This window comes from Entelurus aequoreus, linkage group LG20 (genome assembly GCF_033978785.1).
Source record: "Entelurus aequoreus isolate RoL-2023_Sb linkage group LG20, RoL_Eaeq_v1.1, whole genome shotgun sequence".
Lineage (NCBI taxonomy): Eukaryota > Metazoa > Chordata > Actinopteri > Syngnathiformes > Syngnathidae > Entelurus > Entelurus aequoreus.
This window is the reverse complement of record NC_084750.1, coordinates 39116859-39133920: the sequence shown is the minus strand read 5'-3', so window position 1 is coordinate 39133920 and position 17062 is coordinate 39116859. Positions and strand designations below refer to the sequence as shown.

Below are 17062 nucleotides of genomic sequence, written 5' to 3'. Positions count from 1 at the left end.
GGTTTCACTTCCTGGTTTTGTTTTGTTTTGTTTCCATGGTTACTCATTAGTTTCACCTGTTCCACGTTTGGACTCACACACACCTGTCTCACGTTTTCACATTGTCATGTCACGCACCTGTTCACAGTTAGTCACGCACCTGTTTTCACTTATCATGTCACTATATAGGCTTTTCTGTTTCTGTTGTTCGTCCTGGCGACATCACCCATTCATGCCATGTCCACAGTTCCTTGTCACGTTAGTTCTTGTTTCATCTCTTGTCACGTAAGTTTTTGTTTGTTTAATGTTCATAGTTCTCCGCCATTGTGCGCGCCTTTTGTTTTTTCCTAGTGAAGTTTTTTTTACCTCCGCTGTGAGCGCCTTTTGTTTGTACCCTTTTGTTTGTACTTTGTGGTTTATAGTTATAATTAAACTATGTCTTTACCTGCACGCCACGTCCGTTCCATTTCTTTTGCACCACGGGAGAGCAAACCACGCCATAGACCTAGTCTTGACACATTACCACCATCTTTGATCAAATTAACATGCTAACAGGTGTAATCGAACTGAAATTGATCATGACCATCAATCACGATCAGCCATAGCCCGCCCTTAGCTTTGATGGTGATGAACACACTTGACTTTGTTGTGTACATTTCATCTGTCAAGTTTTGTACTGAGCAACCAGGACATATAAAGCATATGTGATGATTTCCTGCTCAATATTTCATTTCTTAGTTTAAAAAAACCCAAAGAAAAAGCAAAACACACACTTGTACACGCATCATTTTTTTGAATAAATGATGCAATAACGTTTAGTGCAATTTTGGTTCTAAATTGTACGACTTTAGAAGTATTTGTTAGACTGCTCTACTCTTACTTCCACTAAAACATGAATAAAAACAAAACAAATTATGATATTCAAAAAGGGATCAGGAGTGTGAGGGGCCACTGTTTGCACGTGAGAGGCATCTTGCACCAACGTAACATTCATGCTCCAATTGACTGAATGCTGTTACTGTAATATTCATAGTGTGGAATCATTGAAGCTAAAAGCTACCTATGACACACTTATAAAGTGGAAAGTTCTTTATACATTGGAACCTTTTTATGTTGACCAACTCATCAAGTCTTGATCCGCCATGTTTTTGTTTTTAAGCTGACATCGACCGCTTTTGTCGACATAAAAACCTGAGAGCCAATTGTGCCATTTCTTTGAAAACGGGTATCTTTATGTCAATATTGACATGTGACATTGTTAACCATCTTAATATCGATCACATTTTTTTGCAAAAGTAGATTTATACTTATGTCATTTAGTGGATTAATAAACATTGTCATAATTCAATTCAACTTAAAAAAAAAAGAGCCAAATATGTTGACACAAATATAATTCTATTGTCAGAAAATCATAAACAGACAATTTTTAAATGTTTTACCTGAATGTACGTCATATGTTTTTCTTTGCTCAAAACTTGATAACAGTTTTGTCTAATGTTCAGTCAGGCTTATTTTGAAGTAAAGTCAGAGTCTCCTCACACATTTTTGTGGATGCACTAAATCTTTGAATCATCTTTAAATAATTACTTAAATGTGTCATTGAATAATTATAATTGGAATTAAGTACATAATTGTGCTATAAAATGTGTCAATTTATTTACTGTACAATTAAATTAAATCATTTAGTAATTTAACTATTGATTTTATTTATTTCACGTTTAAATTATTTCATGAATTAATTATTTGATTATTATTTTTTTAGTTGAATGATTTCAATATGTAATGATTTATTTAATTATTTCATGATTTGGACTAGATTCCTGTAAACCCCGCCCACTGACGTTATTGGCTGAGTTTGACATCCATCAATCTATCCATTTTCTACCGTTTGTATATTGAAATCAATAATTAAGTAATAGTAATTGCCAATGAAATAATTATTGACACATATAAGTATTTATTTAATTAATACATTTTGTCCAATTTGACCCTCAATAAGTTTTGGTTATGTCGACAACTGCTTATGTCGAGTTAGCCAGTCCGGTTGCCGACTTAAACGTGTTCCACTGTTCTTTCTGACTCGTGTGATGTTCAAGCAACAAGTTTTATTTTCCCATGTTTTTGTAGATTCATAGAAATATACATTTAGAAAAAGAGACTTCAGATAATTTTGTAATCACAATCAGTCACTGTGTTGCAGACAGCGAAAGAGGATTTTTGTACATTTCTTTGAACATTGTGTGAATTTGCCAGAATATTTCTAAGCCTGACAAACAGACTTTTTGAGAAATATCTCTTTCGATATGTTATTATTATTATTATTGGTGTAGTGACTTGTGCGCACTTGTGATGATTGTCTCAGGAGGTCAGTATTTAGCAAGATGTCAAATATGCTGAAAAAGGAAAAAAAATAAATCTGGCACATTGTCATGCAATTTATTGGTTATCTTTATTAACATTGGGCAACTAACATTCTAATAGGGATGGGCAAAGTATTCAGTTAAGTGATTATTACAGGGGAAATAGAGTGCACTACTCCGCTTCAACCGGTAAAGGGACTGTTCAGTCTGCACAGCTTCTTCAGGCAGCATTTTCTGGCATGGAAACAAGAGTTCAGAAACTTCTAAGAGGTCTTACCATCCAATTATAAATGGATGTCACTTAATTGATTGTAAGTAATGTTAATTGATGTTTATTCATTCGCCCATCCCATTCTATAATATGCTTTTCTATGAATATAGTTTTCATCTTCAACAAATGTAACCAAGGCTGCGAGTTGTTCTCCCAGTGATCACAGTAGCAGGAGTCCCACCAGGAGAACCAGAAGTGGCTTGATGAGGGCTGAGATCCCTTCTGTGTTCACTGAAGGAGCTCCTGGATATCAGAGAATCATCAGAATAAATTTCAATAACAGCTACTAAGGTAGGCCAGCTCTTTTATTATGATGGAATAGAATCATTGATTGTCTTTGTATGTCTTACAAACAACAAAATTAGTCGTGCAACGGCAAGCGGTGCTTAAAATGTAAAAATAAAAACACAATTTACAGTAAAAATAGCAACAAATTCAGTGCAAATAATTGTTGAGGGCACATATGGTCCTTCAATAAAGCCATCCCTGAATGTGGATGTTTGAGTCTCTAATAGGGCTGGAAACTGTATCACAATATACGGTAAGTGTCTTATGTCGGTAAATATCTACATTGGTATTTTTTTTATGAATTATCAAAAATAAGGACCAGGAAAAAAAATAAATGTAAACATTTTATTTTAAAAATGTAACCTTCCTCTGATTATAATCCCCTCAGATATCAAATGTCACAACCATGGAAAACACTCAATGTAAACAAAATTCTAAAATCACATTGAACACTTAAAAATAATATCTTAAATCAGACTTGGACAAAATACTGGCCACACGCGGCCCATTAAGATTTTCAATCCGGCCCACCGGACGTTCTACATAATTATTTTAGACCTTTAACATCAAAACTGTAGTCCGTAAGTCTTGAACTATAAAAAGTGATTCAATGGTTGAAATGTGCGCTTTTGAGTGTTATAGGAGTTATTACGGTAATCTACGTCAGTGGTCCCCAGCCTTTTTGTACTTGCGGACCGGTCAATACTTGAAAATTTGTCCCACGGACCGGGGGGGTAGTATTTTAAAAAAATTTTTTTTTTTTTTTTTTTTGTCATAAAGAAATACAATCATGTGTGCTTACGGACTGCATCCCTGCAGACTGTATTGATTTATATTGATATATAATGTATATATTGTGTTTTTTATGTTGATTTAATTAAAAAAAAAAAAAAATCTTTTTTTTTTCTTTTTCTTTTTTTTCTTCTTTTTTTCTTTTATTTTTTTATTTTTATTTTTATTTTTTATGTCCTGCCCAGCTTTTTCTTCTTTTTTTAAATTTCGTGTTCAGCCGCGGCCCGGTACCAATCGGTTCACGGTGGTTGGGGACCACTGATCTACGTCACAGCAGCTCAGACGAGGAACATACCAGGGTGGGCGATAGAGATGCGCGGATAGGCAATTATTTCATCCGCAACCGCATCACAAAAGTCGTCATCCACCCGCCATCCACCCGAACTAACATTTTATCAAAACCACAACCGCCCGCCACCCACCCGTTGTTATATATCTAATATAGACGATGCAAGGCATTAGTGAGGTAAGAAAGCTTTTGCCTGTTAAAGAAAGGAGACTGATCCAAGGCAGCAGAGACATTCAATGCGTGCCACGCATTAATATCTCTTGGCCACGCATTAGAGGCTAAGAGATATTAATGCGTGATAATATTATTTATCATTATTATAATATTATTGTCATTTCCATTAAGAAAGTGTTGACTATTATTATTTTTTTTCCCTGGTCTTTAGTATTCCCTTTTTTAGTTTGCTGACGAGTTTGCGTTGCCATCTTTTTATTTTTTCTTCTTCTTCTGTTGTGGTGTGCTGTGTCATGCCACATTTCTTCCCCCTACAAAAACACCCCCCCCGCCCCCCCCCCCCCCCCCCATTTACTTCCGTGGTCATGTTTCCTCTTACGTCATTGACAGCGATCGATAGCACTTCGGCTTTGACTGCCCGTCGCTGGAAGGATACTCCGTCTTTGACAGCTGCTGGAATCTGAAGAAATCAATTATTGTTTGTTTTTTTTGTACAGGCGCGAAACAGGACAGTCGCGTGCCGGTTAAGGACCCCCGGCAACTTTGTGATTTTATTGGACGCAGCCCCGGAAGTAAATGGTAGGGGAAGGTTTTTGTAGGGCCAAAGAAATTTTCAGAGTGCTGATCGTTTTTCGTATGTGTGTAACAACATTTAACTATGTATATATATTTCCGAATTGGTTCAACCGCCACCCGCCCGAATCTATTTAAAATCTATTTTTTTCGTCATGCATCCGCCCGACCCGCGGATTATCCGCAGACTCCGCGGTTGTGTCCGCAAACCGCGCATCTCTAGTGGGCGGGGTTTGTTTTCAGAGCAGCCAGCCTGAAACGCGTGTGTCAGAAACACATTTTTACAACCAATATCTGCCTAAAAGTGATAATATATCATATTGAAGGTGTTTATTACTTTGTACTCATATTTTGCTGTTTGTTATATTTTTGTTGTTGAGGAGCGATGTTTATATGTTAATATTCAGTGTTTTATTGCACATAGTTAATATTGTAAATCCCACTTTCTTTATTTTAATGTGCATGTTTGGTGTCCCATTCAGTAAAAAACTGTAAAGTTCCATTCCGTGTTTTTGAGGTGGTCTGTTTTTAGAATCGAACATTGTGACTTTTGGTATTAGTGTTCCTGAAAAAAGGGAACCAAACACACATACTGTACAGCAGATTTTTACAGCTAAATGTGTATATATAATTTATACACACATACACATTGGCTCCCCAGACACATTTTTTCTCTCAATGTGGTCCCCGAGTCAAAATATTTGCCCAGCTCTGTCTTAAATGGAGGTGCATAAATAAGTGTAACAAAATAGTGAAAATCTAAACACAGAGAAACCGGAGAAGAACGATTTTCTGCAGGTTTAGTGCCAGGAAGTTACTTTGCGCTAAAGGGGGAGCGCGGCTAAGGTGCTGTGGTATTACCTGTCTTGGTGGGGATGAGTGCCTTGCATCATTTACAGACCACAACGGTCTGACTACATTTGTCCGCCCTGAGATCGGTAGGTTGTGAGTTCAAACCCCGGCCGAGTCATACCAAAGACTATAAAAATGGGACCTATTACCTCCCAGCTTGGCGCTCAGCATCAAGGGTTGTAATTGGGGGTTAAATCACCAAAAATGAGTCCCGGGCGTGGCCACCGCTGCTGCTCACTGCTCCCCTCACCTCCCAGGGGGTGATTAAGGGTGATGGGTCAAATGCAGAGAATAATTTAGTGTGTGTGTGACAACCATTGGAACTTTAACTTTTTAACTTTTTAGAAAAAAATCCCCCAAACTGCCCTACTGTCGAGGTGACTTCCAGTTTTATCCACAATTTCTTCACTCTCTGAAACAGTCATTTTTAGTTTCTTTTCTCACGCCATGCAAAGATTCAACATGAGACCTGAAGATGGCGCAACCAAACATGATATTTAATACTGTTACCTGATTGGCTATCAGCGTGTCACTCCCACTGATCAGTGGTAACCTGCGTTGCTCGGCTACCAGAGAGCGAGTGCTTTTGTTCATGCAACCAACCTTGCCGCGCAACATCCAGTTTCTTCCGACTCAAACAAAAAAAAAAATTAACATTTTATCAAACGCATTTTGTATTGATATCGATTACATTTCTATCTAGATATATTTTGATATTGTTTTATCGCCAAGCCCTAGTCTCTAGCAATGTTCCTCGCTTGGCTGTGGTGGTAAAAAGCAGGAGTGTCCTCCACGGACAATAGCTGGCATCCATCATCTTTTCAGCTGCTTAATGTATGAATTTAGTTAATAATTTGTTCCAGAGTGAAAATGTCGCCATCATACAAGCTTTATGAAGCAACATTTATAGGTGAAAAAATCTACCGGTACTGTTAATGCTAATATACAAAAAATAACTTAGGTTTCTGTAAACCCCACTTTTCGTATGATTTGGTTTTTGATATAAAATGTCAATAAAATTATTCCACCGGTTTTTGTTTACTGTCTTGGTTATCGTACGACAAAACATAACGCGTAACAAACCAGCGTGTCAAATATGTGTTTTGGTCAACCTTTGGGAAGCACTGATTAGCTATAGTCCCAAATTGAGCCGAATATGCAACATTATTTTTGTCCTGGCGGATCATATTTTTATTTTTACCTTTATTGAAGACTCTTGTTGGCATAGACAGCGATGAGCGGAGAGGGAAGGCGCAGAGCCATGTGGACGCCACCGCCATACTTGGCTAACAGTTAGGCCTTGGCCAATAACTTTTATTGTCCCACAAATTATTGCCAATAAACAATATTATTGTCAGCATTATTTTATGACCAAATTCAGCACTAATGTAATCATAATATATAATAATAAGGCAAGTAACCATTTAAAGCCCAACTGAAATGAATTTTTTTATTTAAACGGGGATAGCAGATCCATTCTATGTGTCATACTTGATCATTTCGCGATATTGCCATATTTTTGCTGAAAGGATTTAGTAGAGAACATCGACGATAAAGTTCGCAACTTTTGGTCGCTGATAAAAAAAGCCTTGCCTGTACCGGAAGTAGCGTGACGTCACAGGTTGAAGGGCTCTTAACATTTCCCCATTGTTTACACCAGCAGCGAGAGCGATTTGGACCGAGAAAGCGACGATTACCCCATTAATTTGAGCGAGGATGAAAGATTTGTGGATGAGGAACGTAAGAGTGAAGGACTAGAGTGCAGTGAGGACGTATCTTTTTTCGCTCTGACCGTAACTTAGGTATAAGGGTTCATTGGATTCCACACTTTCTCCTTTTTCTATTGTGGATCACGGATTTGTATTTTAAACCACCTCGGATACTATATCCTTTTGAAAATGAGAGTCGAGAACGCGAAATGGACAATCACAGTGACTTTTATCTCCACGACAATACATCAGTGAAGCATACCCCTGACTGGAAGGATAGACAGAAGATCAACAATACTACTATTAGGAGACACCGAACCAAACACTGGACCTGTAACCACACGGTTAATGCTGTGCCGTCTGTCGAAGCCTAGCAATGCTGTTGCTAACGACACCATTGAAGCTAACTTAGCTACGGGACCTCGTCAGAGCTATGATAAAAACATTAGCGCTCCACCTACGCCAGCCCTCATTTGCTCATCAACACCCGTGCTCACCTGCGTTCCAGCGATCGACGGCGCGACGAAGGACTTCACCCGATCATCGATGCGGTCGACGGCTAGCGTCGGATAGCGCGTCTGCTATCCGACTCAAAGTCCTCCTGGTTGTGTTGCTGCAGCCGGCCGCTAATAAACCGATTCCACCTACAGCTTTCTTCTTTGCAGTCTTCATTATTCATTAAACAAATTGCAAAAGATTCACCAACACAGATGTCCAGAATACTGTGGAATTTTGCGATTAAAACAGAGCTGTTTGTATTGGGATACAATGTGTCCGAATACTTCCGCTTCAACCATTGACGTCACGTGCAAACGTCATCTTACATAGACGTTTTCAAGCGGAAGTTTCCCGGGAAATTTAAAATTGCACTTTATAAGTTAACCCGGCCGTATTGGCATGTGTTGCAATGTTAAGATTTCATCATTGATATATAAACTATCAGACTGCGTGGTTGGTAGTAGTGGGTTTCAGTAGGCCTTTAAGACAGAGGTGTCCAAACATTTTCCAGCGAGGGCCACATAGAGAAAAATTAAAGGATGTGAGGGCCACTTTTATACATTTTGTATATGAAAAATACTCAAACCAAAACGATGTAAGTGAACATATGCTAACATTTGAAAAAAAACTTCTACTTCTTAGCTTTGTATTATAGATAACAAAGCAATAAAATAATTCATGATTATTTTAATAATGATTTTATTTGTATTTATGTTAACTGTGCTCTAAAGTAAGCTTGTATTTACTATTATTGCTATTATACCGTCAACTGAAACACTTTTGAGAGCTTTAGTACAATGAAAAACATATCTTGTCTCACAAAAAACGTGTACACTTTTTCATCATGACAGGACACACGGAAATCATCAAAGACCTTATTCAGTAAGACGCTCAGATTGTCGACCATTTTGGTTTTCAGGTCCCATTTTTGGAAGATTTGGTCCCGTTTAATTTGTCGTCGTTTTTTGTTCTAATTTGGGACTTATTCAGGGCAATAAAAACCGAGCTGCGGGCTGCAAATGGTCCCCGGGCCGCACTTTGGATACCCCTGATTTAAGAGGATATCAAGTTTTATTTCTTGTTAGAATTGTTTACATTGTTCTGTAATTGGAAAGTACATCACTTTATACTAAATAAAACAAATAAATGGACTCATCTCTGCAAGCAAACATGTTAAATAAATATTGAACGCCTTAAAGTGCATTTTTATCCTAGTTGGAAAAACTGATGTTTTTTTGTTGCCATCACGGCATTCTCGCTCATTCGTCCGTGTTGATTGGCTCATATTGCCCATCTGGTTTGAAGCTGAAATATTACCACAACGGACATTGTAATGTAACGACTTTGTATATTTGTATTTTTTCCTCTTAACTTTTGTTACTTTGCAGAACTTCCCAAAAGCGAGTCGCAAGTAGCGAGGCAATGTCCATGAATCCTGTTTGTGTAAAATGACTGCGTTCAGTTAATTCTACTGCTAAATAGGTGTGCTCAGGTGCTGAGGGCGATGCACAGAGTGAGACCTTATACGGTTTGAAGCGAGAGGCGCAGAAAACAAACACGCACTTGTATCGTTTGAAATTTATCGTTGGATTACCGTATTTTCTGGACTATAAGGCACACTTAAAATCCTCATTTTTTTCCTCAAAACTCAACAGTGTGCCTTATAACCCGGTGCGCCTAATATAAGGAATAATTCTGGTTTTGCTTACCGACCTCGAAGCAATTTTATTTGGTACATGGTGTAATGATAAGTGTGACCAGTAGATGGCAGTCAAACCCAAGAGATAAGTGTAGGCTGCACTATGATGGCAATATGACTAAGCAAACAACACCAACATTTTATATGTTCGATTGAAACTATAGAACATTACACACGGTGCTCAAAAATCTATTAAAATGTTTTAGTATGACTTTGGTAAGCTATGAAGCCGCACTGCTAGATGGATTGTCGGTGCATTAAACATACGAGTATTATTATGGTGTGTGTATAAGGTAAGACATATTATCTGGCGTTTTGTTTGGTAATATTAAGCAAAAGCAACTTTTCTTACGTTCTGGTACCTGCTGATCTGTATTTCGGATCTGCATAAATCCTTAAAAATTGCACGCATCCGCCTTTGTAGCTCGTGCCGACACTGCAGTTGATAAGCTTCTTCTCTTTCTCTATCTTCTTGTTATGGGACATTCATCCTCCGCTGTTGCCATTTCTAATATAAAGTAGTGTAAAGTTCTTACTTATATCTGTCGGTAAACTCGCCATGAAAGCGCTAAAACATACCAGTATAGTGAGTTTACATTATTCACCCAAGGAACTTTAGTTATTAGAGAGTTCCGGTCGGACGGTTTTTCACGGGACACATTTCCTGTGTTGTTGTTTCCGGATGAGGAGATACTGCTCCACTATTGAATTAAGTGAAGTCCGAATGTCATTAAAACAGTTAGCTCCATCTTTTGACACTTCTTCCACTCCCGTCCTTGCACGCTACACCGCTACAACAAAGATGACGGAGAAAAGACGCTGCTGAAGGTGAGCCACGTAAATAAAACCGCCCACAAAATGGCGCATCTGGAAGCAAATTGACCAAAGAACCACCATTACATGTTATGTAGACCACAAGGAAGTGTTTTCAATTTAGAAAAATAAAAAAATATTACTCCTTTACGCGCCTTATCGGAGTAATATTAGGTGCGCCCTATGTTCCGTAAAATGGTTGGCCCAGACCTACAAGTTCCTCTTTGAATTCAACAGTGTTGCTCACATTCTTTACCAAAGTGCTGGCACTCGCATCTTTTTTGGGCCAATAGTGGCTTAAAGAACAGAGACCAACAAGTTGTTGTTTTTTTTTTGTGTGTGTGTGGGCACTTGATTTTATGGAATAATATGCGGAAAAATGGACTAGTTTGTCCGAACAATAACAGACAGTTGGGAAAACTTTTGGTTGAAAAGCAAATTATTTGAAATGTGGAGTTAATGAATAGCGATAGCGGTCATTTTGTATTGTGGTCATATTAGCAATGGTTTGTGCTTCACACCTGATTGCATCTGACTTGCAGCACTTTGCATTTCCCCAGACTCAGCCCTCGCCAGGGCGTCCATTTGCACATCTGTAAGAGCAGCTCGCTGTCCTCTGGTTACCATGGCAGCGTTGTCAGGACCAAGGGCCTCCAGTTGGGCTACAGAGAGGGCCTAATGTTGGGCGGAAGTAAAAAGTAGTCAGAATTTAAAAGTAAAGGGTCAAAGATGGGAGACTCACAGCTATGTTATTTGGATGAAGGAGTGGAACGCTGCTCTGACTGAGAAACATCATGACGGATGGATCCAAAGACACCAACTGGTGCGCATGCAAGCCAGCTGAGGGACACACAAACAAGTTCCAAAGAGCGCCATCTACATGAACAACAAGGTCACGCAAACGTCTCACCAATCATGGTGCCCACTTCAGAAACAGACGCCTCCGTCCAGCTGTCTGGACGTCCAAAGGCAGACAGCAGAACCTTCTGGAACTGCTGGGCAACGCTGGGCGAGCAGCGGATGTCGTTGATGGTGCCCACGGCGTCCCTGTGAAGAACACCGTTTAGTCAGCTCAGCATTTTAACACCGCTGTCCATCCACCTCCAACCTGAAAGCAGCTACGTCCAGTTGGGAGATCTCGTCAGAACTCAGACCACACATGAAGACGTTAAGAGCGGCCATGTCTGACGCGTCCAACTGCTCAGCCGATAGGTTGTTGCGCTTCGAGACACTTTTCCACACTGAATTCAGCTGTTGGTAGCCCACAACAAACATAAATAAACATGATGAATAAGCAAGCATCATGATGAATACTGGATATTGACTGTAATTCTCACTGTACATTACATCCTCTAATGGAGTGAAAAAGGGGCAGCACTCATAGGGGATCTTTGACTGGCATTTTTACAGTAGGCCTTAAAAACGGCATAGCGCTGTTATATATAGAGGATCTTTGACTGGCATTTTTACAGTAGGCCTTAAAAGCGGTATAGCGTTGTTATATAGAGGATCTTTGACCGGCATAGCACTGTTATATAGAGGATATTTGACTGGCATTTTGACAGTAGGCCTTAAAAGTGGCATAGCGCTGTTATGTAGAGGATCTTTGACTGGCATTTTTACAGTAGGTCTTAAAAGCGGCATTGCACTGTTGTATAGAGGATCTTTGACTGGCATTTTTACAGTAGGCCTTAAAAGCGGCATAGCGCTGTTATGTAGAGGATATTTGACTGGCATTTTTACAGTAGGCCTTAAAAGCGGTATAGCGCTGTTATATAGAGGATCTTTGACCGGCATAGCACTGTTATATAGAGGATATTTGACTGGCATTTTTACAGTAGGCCTTAAAAGCGGTATAGCGTTGTTATATAGAGGATCTTTCACCGGCATAGCACTGTTATATAGAGGATATTTGACTGGCATTTTTACAGTATGCCTTAAAAGCGGTATAGCCCTGTTATATAGATGATCTTTGACTGGCATTTTTACAGTAGGCCTTAAAAGTGGTATAGCGTTGTTATATAGAGGATATTTGACTGGCATTTTGACAGTAGGCCTTAAAAGTGGCATAGCGCTGTTATGTAGAGGATCTTTGACTGGCATTTTTACAGTAAGCCTTAAAAGCGGCATTGCACTGTTATATAGAGGATCTTTGACTGGCATTTTGACAGTAGGCCTTAAAAGCGGTATAGCGCTGTTATATAGAGGATCTTTGACCGGCATAGCACTGTTAGAGGATATTTGACTGGCATTTTTACAGTAGGCCTTAAAAGCGGTATAGCGCTGTTATATAGAGGTTCTTTGACCGGCATAGCACTGTTATATAGAGGATATTTGACTGGCATTTTTACAGTACGCCTTAAAAGTGGCATAGCGCTGTTATGTAGAGGATCTTTGACTGGCATTTTTACAGTAGGCCTTAAAAGCGGCATTGCACTGTTATATAGAGGATCTTTGACTGGCATTTTTACAGCAGGCCTTAAAAGCGGCATAGCGCTGTTATGTAGAGGATCTTTGACTGGCATTTTTACAGTAAGCCTTAAAAGAGGCATTGCACTGTTATATAGAGGATCTTTGACTGGCATAGCACTGTTAGAGGATATTTGACTGGCATTTTTACAGTAGGCCTTAAAAGCGGTATAGCGCTGTTATATAGAGGTTCTTTGACCGGCATAGCACTGTTATATAGAGGATATTTGACTGGCATTTTTACAGTACGCCTTAAAAGCGGCATAGCGCTGTTATATAGAGGATCTTTGACTGGCATTTTTACAGTAGGCCTTAAAAGTGGCATAGTGCTGTTATATGGAGGATCTATGACTGGCAGTTTTGGAGTAAGATTATGTTCCTCTAGAAGACAGAAATGTCCTGCATATAAACATGCAGAACATTAGCAGGTCCTGAAAAACATCAAAGTTGTCATTGGTGGATCTTTGACCAATGTTTTTGTAGTGTGTCATTAAATCAGGCATGAACTTGTCACATGGAGGGTCTTTAATTAATGTTTTGTGGTTGGTTCTTAAAAACTACAGGTCACTCCTGTCACATATAAAGATATTTGACTAGCTTTTTTGCAGTAGGTCCTTAAAAACAGCGGAGCAATCTGTTATATGGAGGATCTTTGACGTGTTTTTTTGCATTAGGTCCTTATGAAAAGTGGAGCAATCTGATATATATATATGATCTTTGACTTGTTTTTTTGCAGTAGGTCCTTACAGCGGAGGAATCTGTTATATAGAGGATCTTTGACTTGTTTTTTTTTGCAGTAGGTCCTTAAAAACAGCAGAGCACTGTCATATAGAGGATATTTGACTTGTTTTTTTGCAGTAGGTCCTTAAAAACAGCAGAGCAATCTGTTATATATAGGATCTTTGACCTGTTTTTTTGCATTAGGTCCTTATGAAAAGTGGAGCAATCTGTTATATGGAGGATCTTTGACTTGTTTTTTTGCATTAGGTCCTTATGAAAAGTGGAGCAATCTGATATATATGTAGGATCTTTGACTTGTTTTTTTGCAGTAGGTCCTTACAGCGGAGCAATCTGTTATATAGAGGATCTTTGACTTGTTTTTTTGCAGTAGGTCCTTAAAAACAGCGGAGCAGTGTCATATAGAGGATATTTGACTTATTTTTTTGCAGTAGGTCCTTCAAAACAGCAGAGCAATCTGTTATATAGAGGATCTTTGACATGTTTTTTTGCATTAGGTCCTTATGAAAAGTGGAGCAATCTGATATATATAGGATCTTTGACTTGTTTTTTTGCAGTAGGTCCTTACAGCGGAGCAATCTGTTATATAGAAGATCTTTGACTTGTTTTTTTTTGCAGTAGGTCCTTAAAAACAGCGGAGCACTGTCATATAGAGGATATTTGACTTGTTTTTTTGCAGTAGGTCCTTCAAAACAGCGGAGCAATCTGTTATATATAGGATCTTTGACTTGTTTTTTTGCAGTAGGTCCTTAAGAACAGCCAAACAATCTGTTATATGTAGGATCTTTGACTTGTTTTTTGCAGTAGGTCATTAAGAACAATGGAGCAATCTGTTATATATAGGATGTTTGACTTGTTTTTTTGCAGTAGGTCCTTAAAAGCAGCGGAGCAATCTGTTATATAGAGGATCTTTGACTTGTTTTTTTGCAGTAGGTCCTTAAAAACAGCGGAGCAATCTGTTATACATGGGATCTTTGACGTGCTTTTTTGCAGTAAAAAACAAAACAGCGCTCTGTCACAGAGAGGATCTCCGATTAGTTTTTTGCAATCGGTCCTTACATTGTCGTGTGTACAGAGAGTATGGCCACTCGGTTTCAGGCGATCTCCTCAATGATTGGTCAAAAGGCACTCATGTGACTACACGGCACCACGACTGCTACTAACTTTGAGCTGTGTCTGCGGTGCTTTCTCGTTAGTTTTTCAACGTGTAAAAATACCATGTTGTGCAGCATGGGGCTGCTCCACCTGCAAGACCACAACCCGGAGAGAAGACATGTATGGGAAGTGAAGGTTCCCCAACAACAATGGAGAGCCATCCATTACAGCGTCTTGTGCCAGGTAAGCGCACGACACATCTGTTTTGTTCAGGAGAGAACACACAGAAGCTAATAAAAATAATAACCGAAGAAATTGGTAAATTTAAGAGATAGTTTGACATAAACAAACTATCTTTGTATCTCAGTGAAACTAAAATATTGCAATTAGGTAACAGCAGAAAAGAAAATGAGTAAAACACATTTTGGGTGTACTAATAGATGAGAAAGTGACCTGGAAATCAAAGTGGCAAGAAATAAAGAATAAAGCAAAATATGTTCTAGATAGGCTCTAGTACCCCCCACAACCCCAAGAGGGACAAGCGGTAGAAAATGGATGTTCTGGACCAAAAATCACTCCATATTCTCTATTGCTCATCAGTGTTACCATATCTGAGTTATTGGGCAGAAATATGGGAAAATAACTACAGAAGTATATTTATTCACTTACCATGTTACAAAAAAGAAAGATCAGTTAGAATAATACATGAGTGATACACAGTACAAATACATTGGAGGTAGCCACCACAGTTGACATACTTCACACACAAGCCATAATTTCTCTGTGATTGTTGGTCCAAACCTAATGAAAATTTTGGCAAGGTGAGGGTAATAAGTCATTTTTTTGGTCGTTCTGTGTACTTTTTTAGGTTTATTGGACCCATCAGGAGAAAGGGTGAAGTGTCTTGCCCAAGGACACAATGGACGTGACAGTATGACGGAAGCTGGGATTGAACCTGGAACCCTCAAATTGCTGGCACGGCCGCGGTTCAGTCAACCTTACTAAAAACAATGGCGGGGAACTGGAGACTGTGCCTGGAGATGTATCAATCTCAGTTGGTAGTACAATTTTTATTCAAGTCTGTGGCGAGGGTAGTAGAGATGTGCCTGAGCAACATATATTCACAAGGCAGTGACGTGCAGTCAGGGGAGGCAAGTGAGGCGGGGCCTCACGTGCCATCATGGAAAGAAAAAAAATTTAAAAAGAAAAAAAATAAATTAAATTGTTATATGTATCCAGTGATTATACTATAACGTTATTTTCCATTTAACTTCACCAGTTTTAGATTATTTTTATTCAAATTCGCTGAATTTTCACATATGCCATTCAAATACTGAGAAGAGACTTTGCGGTGATCAGCAGCCAGTTGAGGCACGTCACTGAGTTGAGCCTCACCATGGTTGCGCAATGACTCGGTTAACTGCTGGCCTGCTGTGCAGTGAGACCGTATTGCTATATGAATTATATTATACATTTCCATAGTTTAGTTAGCTGAGGTATATAATGTACAGTGTATTTTGTCAACAACTGTATGTGTGTAACGTATTTCTTGTGCTGAGCAATCATAAAACGGCTGCAAAAGACGCACTGTGTGAGGCTCGCAGTAATCCCGCCTCCTGGTGGTAGAGGGCTGTAGTGATCCCAGAGATCATTCTTGTGACTACTCGGGCGGCAGAAGAAGTGACAACAAGCAACAGTTGGCAGCGATCGTTTATTTTTTCCTCTTGCCTGGATTATTAACATGGAGGATTACATACTGTATCTAAAATAAAACAGTTTTCTAAACTGGACTTTCAATCGAAGCAGGAGGTAATACCGTATTTTCCGGACTATAAGCCGCTACTTTTTCCCCTCGTGCTGGTTCCTGCGGCTTATACAAGGGTGTGGCTTATTTACGGCCTGTTCTTCTCCGACACCGACGAATAGGATTTCGGTGGTTTTAGTACGCAGGAGGAAGACGATGACACAATGATTAAAGACTGACTTTTCATATACCGGTAGGCTGGTTATTTTGATAACGTACAGGCGAGCACTTTGTATTACTTTGCACCGTTGTATTATTTGTACTCTGCACGAATGCTGTTCGCCATGTCAAAGATGTGAAAGTTTGATTGAATGATTGAAAGATTTATTGTTAATAAATGGGACGCTTTGCGTTCCCAAACAGTCATCTCTGTCCCGACAATCCCCTCCATGGTAGCAGGAACCCCTATATACACATCAAAACCCTGCGGCTTATAGTCGGGTGCGGCTTATATATGGAGCAATCTGTATTTTCCCATAAATTTAGCTGGTGCGGCTTATAGTCAGGTGCGGCTTATAGTCCGGAAATTACGGTACTTAAAGGAAGATCTCCATCGAGACAGAGAGACTTTTAAAACTGAAGAAAGATAAGGAAGACTTCTATAAACAAGTTATCGATGCTTTTGTTCAAAAGGAGTGGCGCATGGACTTCATTTATAA

At 39.2% G+C, this 17062-nt stretch overlaps 1 protein-coding gene across 1 annotated transcript in view; it reads right to left on the bottom strand.

Annotated features, from left to right (window-relative positions):
* Nucleotides 1-2401: 2401 nt before the first annotated feature.
* The window catches only part of LOC133636265 (otoancorin-like), a 73944-nt gene continuing 59283 nt past the window's right edge, over nucleotides 2402-17062 (bottom strand). Inside the window, exons 18-22 of the mRNA XM_062030104.1 lie at nucleotides 11406-11548; nucleotides 11208-11344; nucleotides 11040-11137; nucleotides 10819-10972; nucleotides 2402-2853 (exon numbers count right to left, since the gene is read on the bottom strand). Of these exons, the coding sequence (XP_061886088.1) occupies nucleotides 2771-2853; nucleotides 10819-10972; nucleotides 11040-11137; nucleotides 11208-11344; nucleotides 11406-11548 (615 nt within the window). The 3' untranslated portion in view covers nucleotides 2402-2770. The remainder of the gene's footprint in view (nucleotides 2854-10818; nucleotides 10973-11039; nucleotides 11138-11207; nucleotides 11345-11405; nucleotides 11549-17062) is intronic.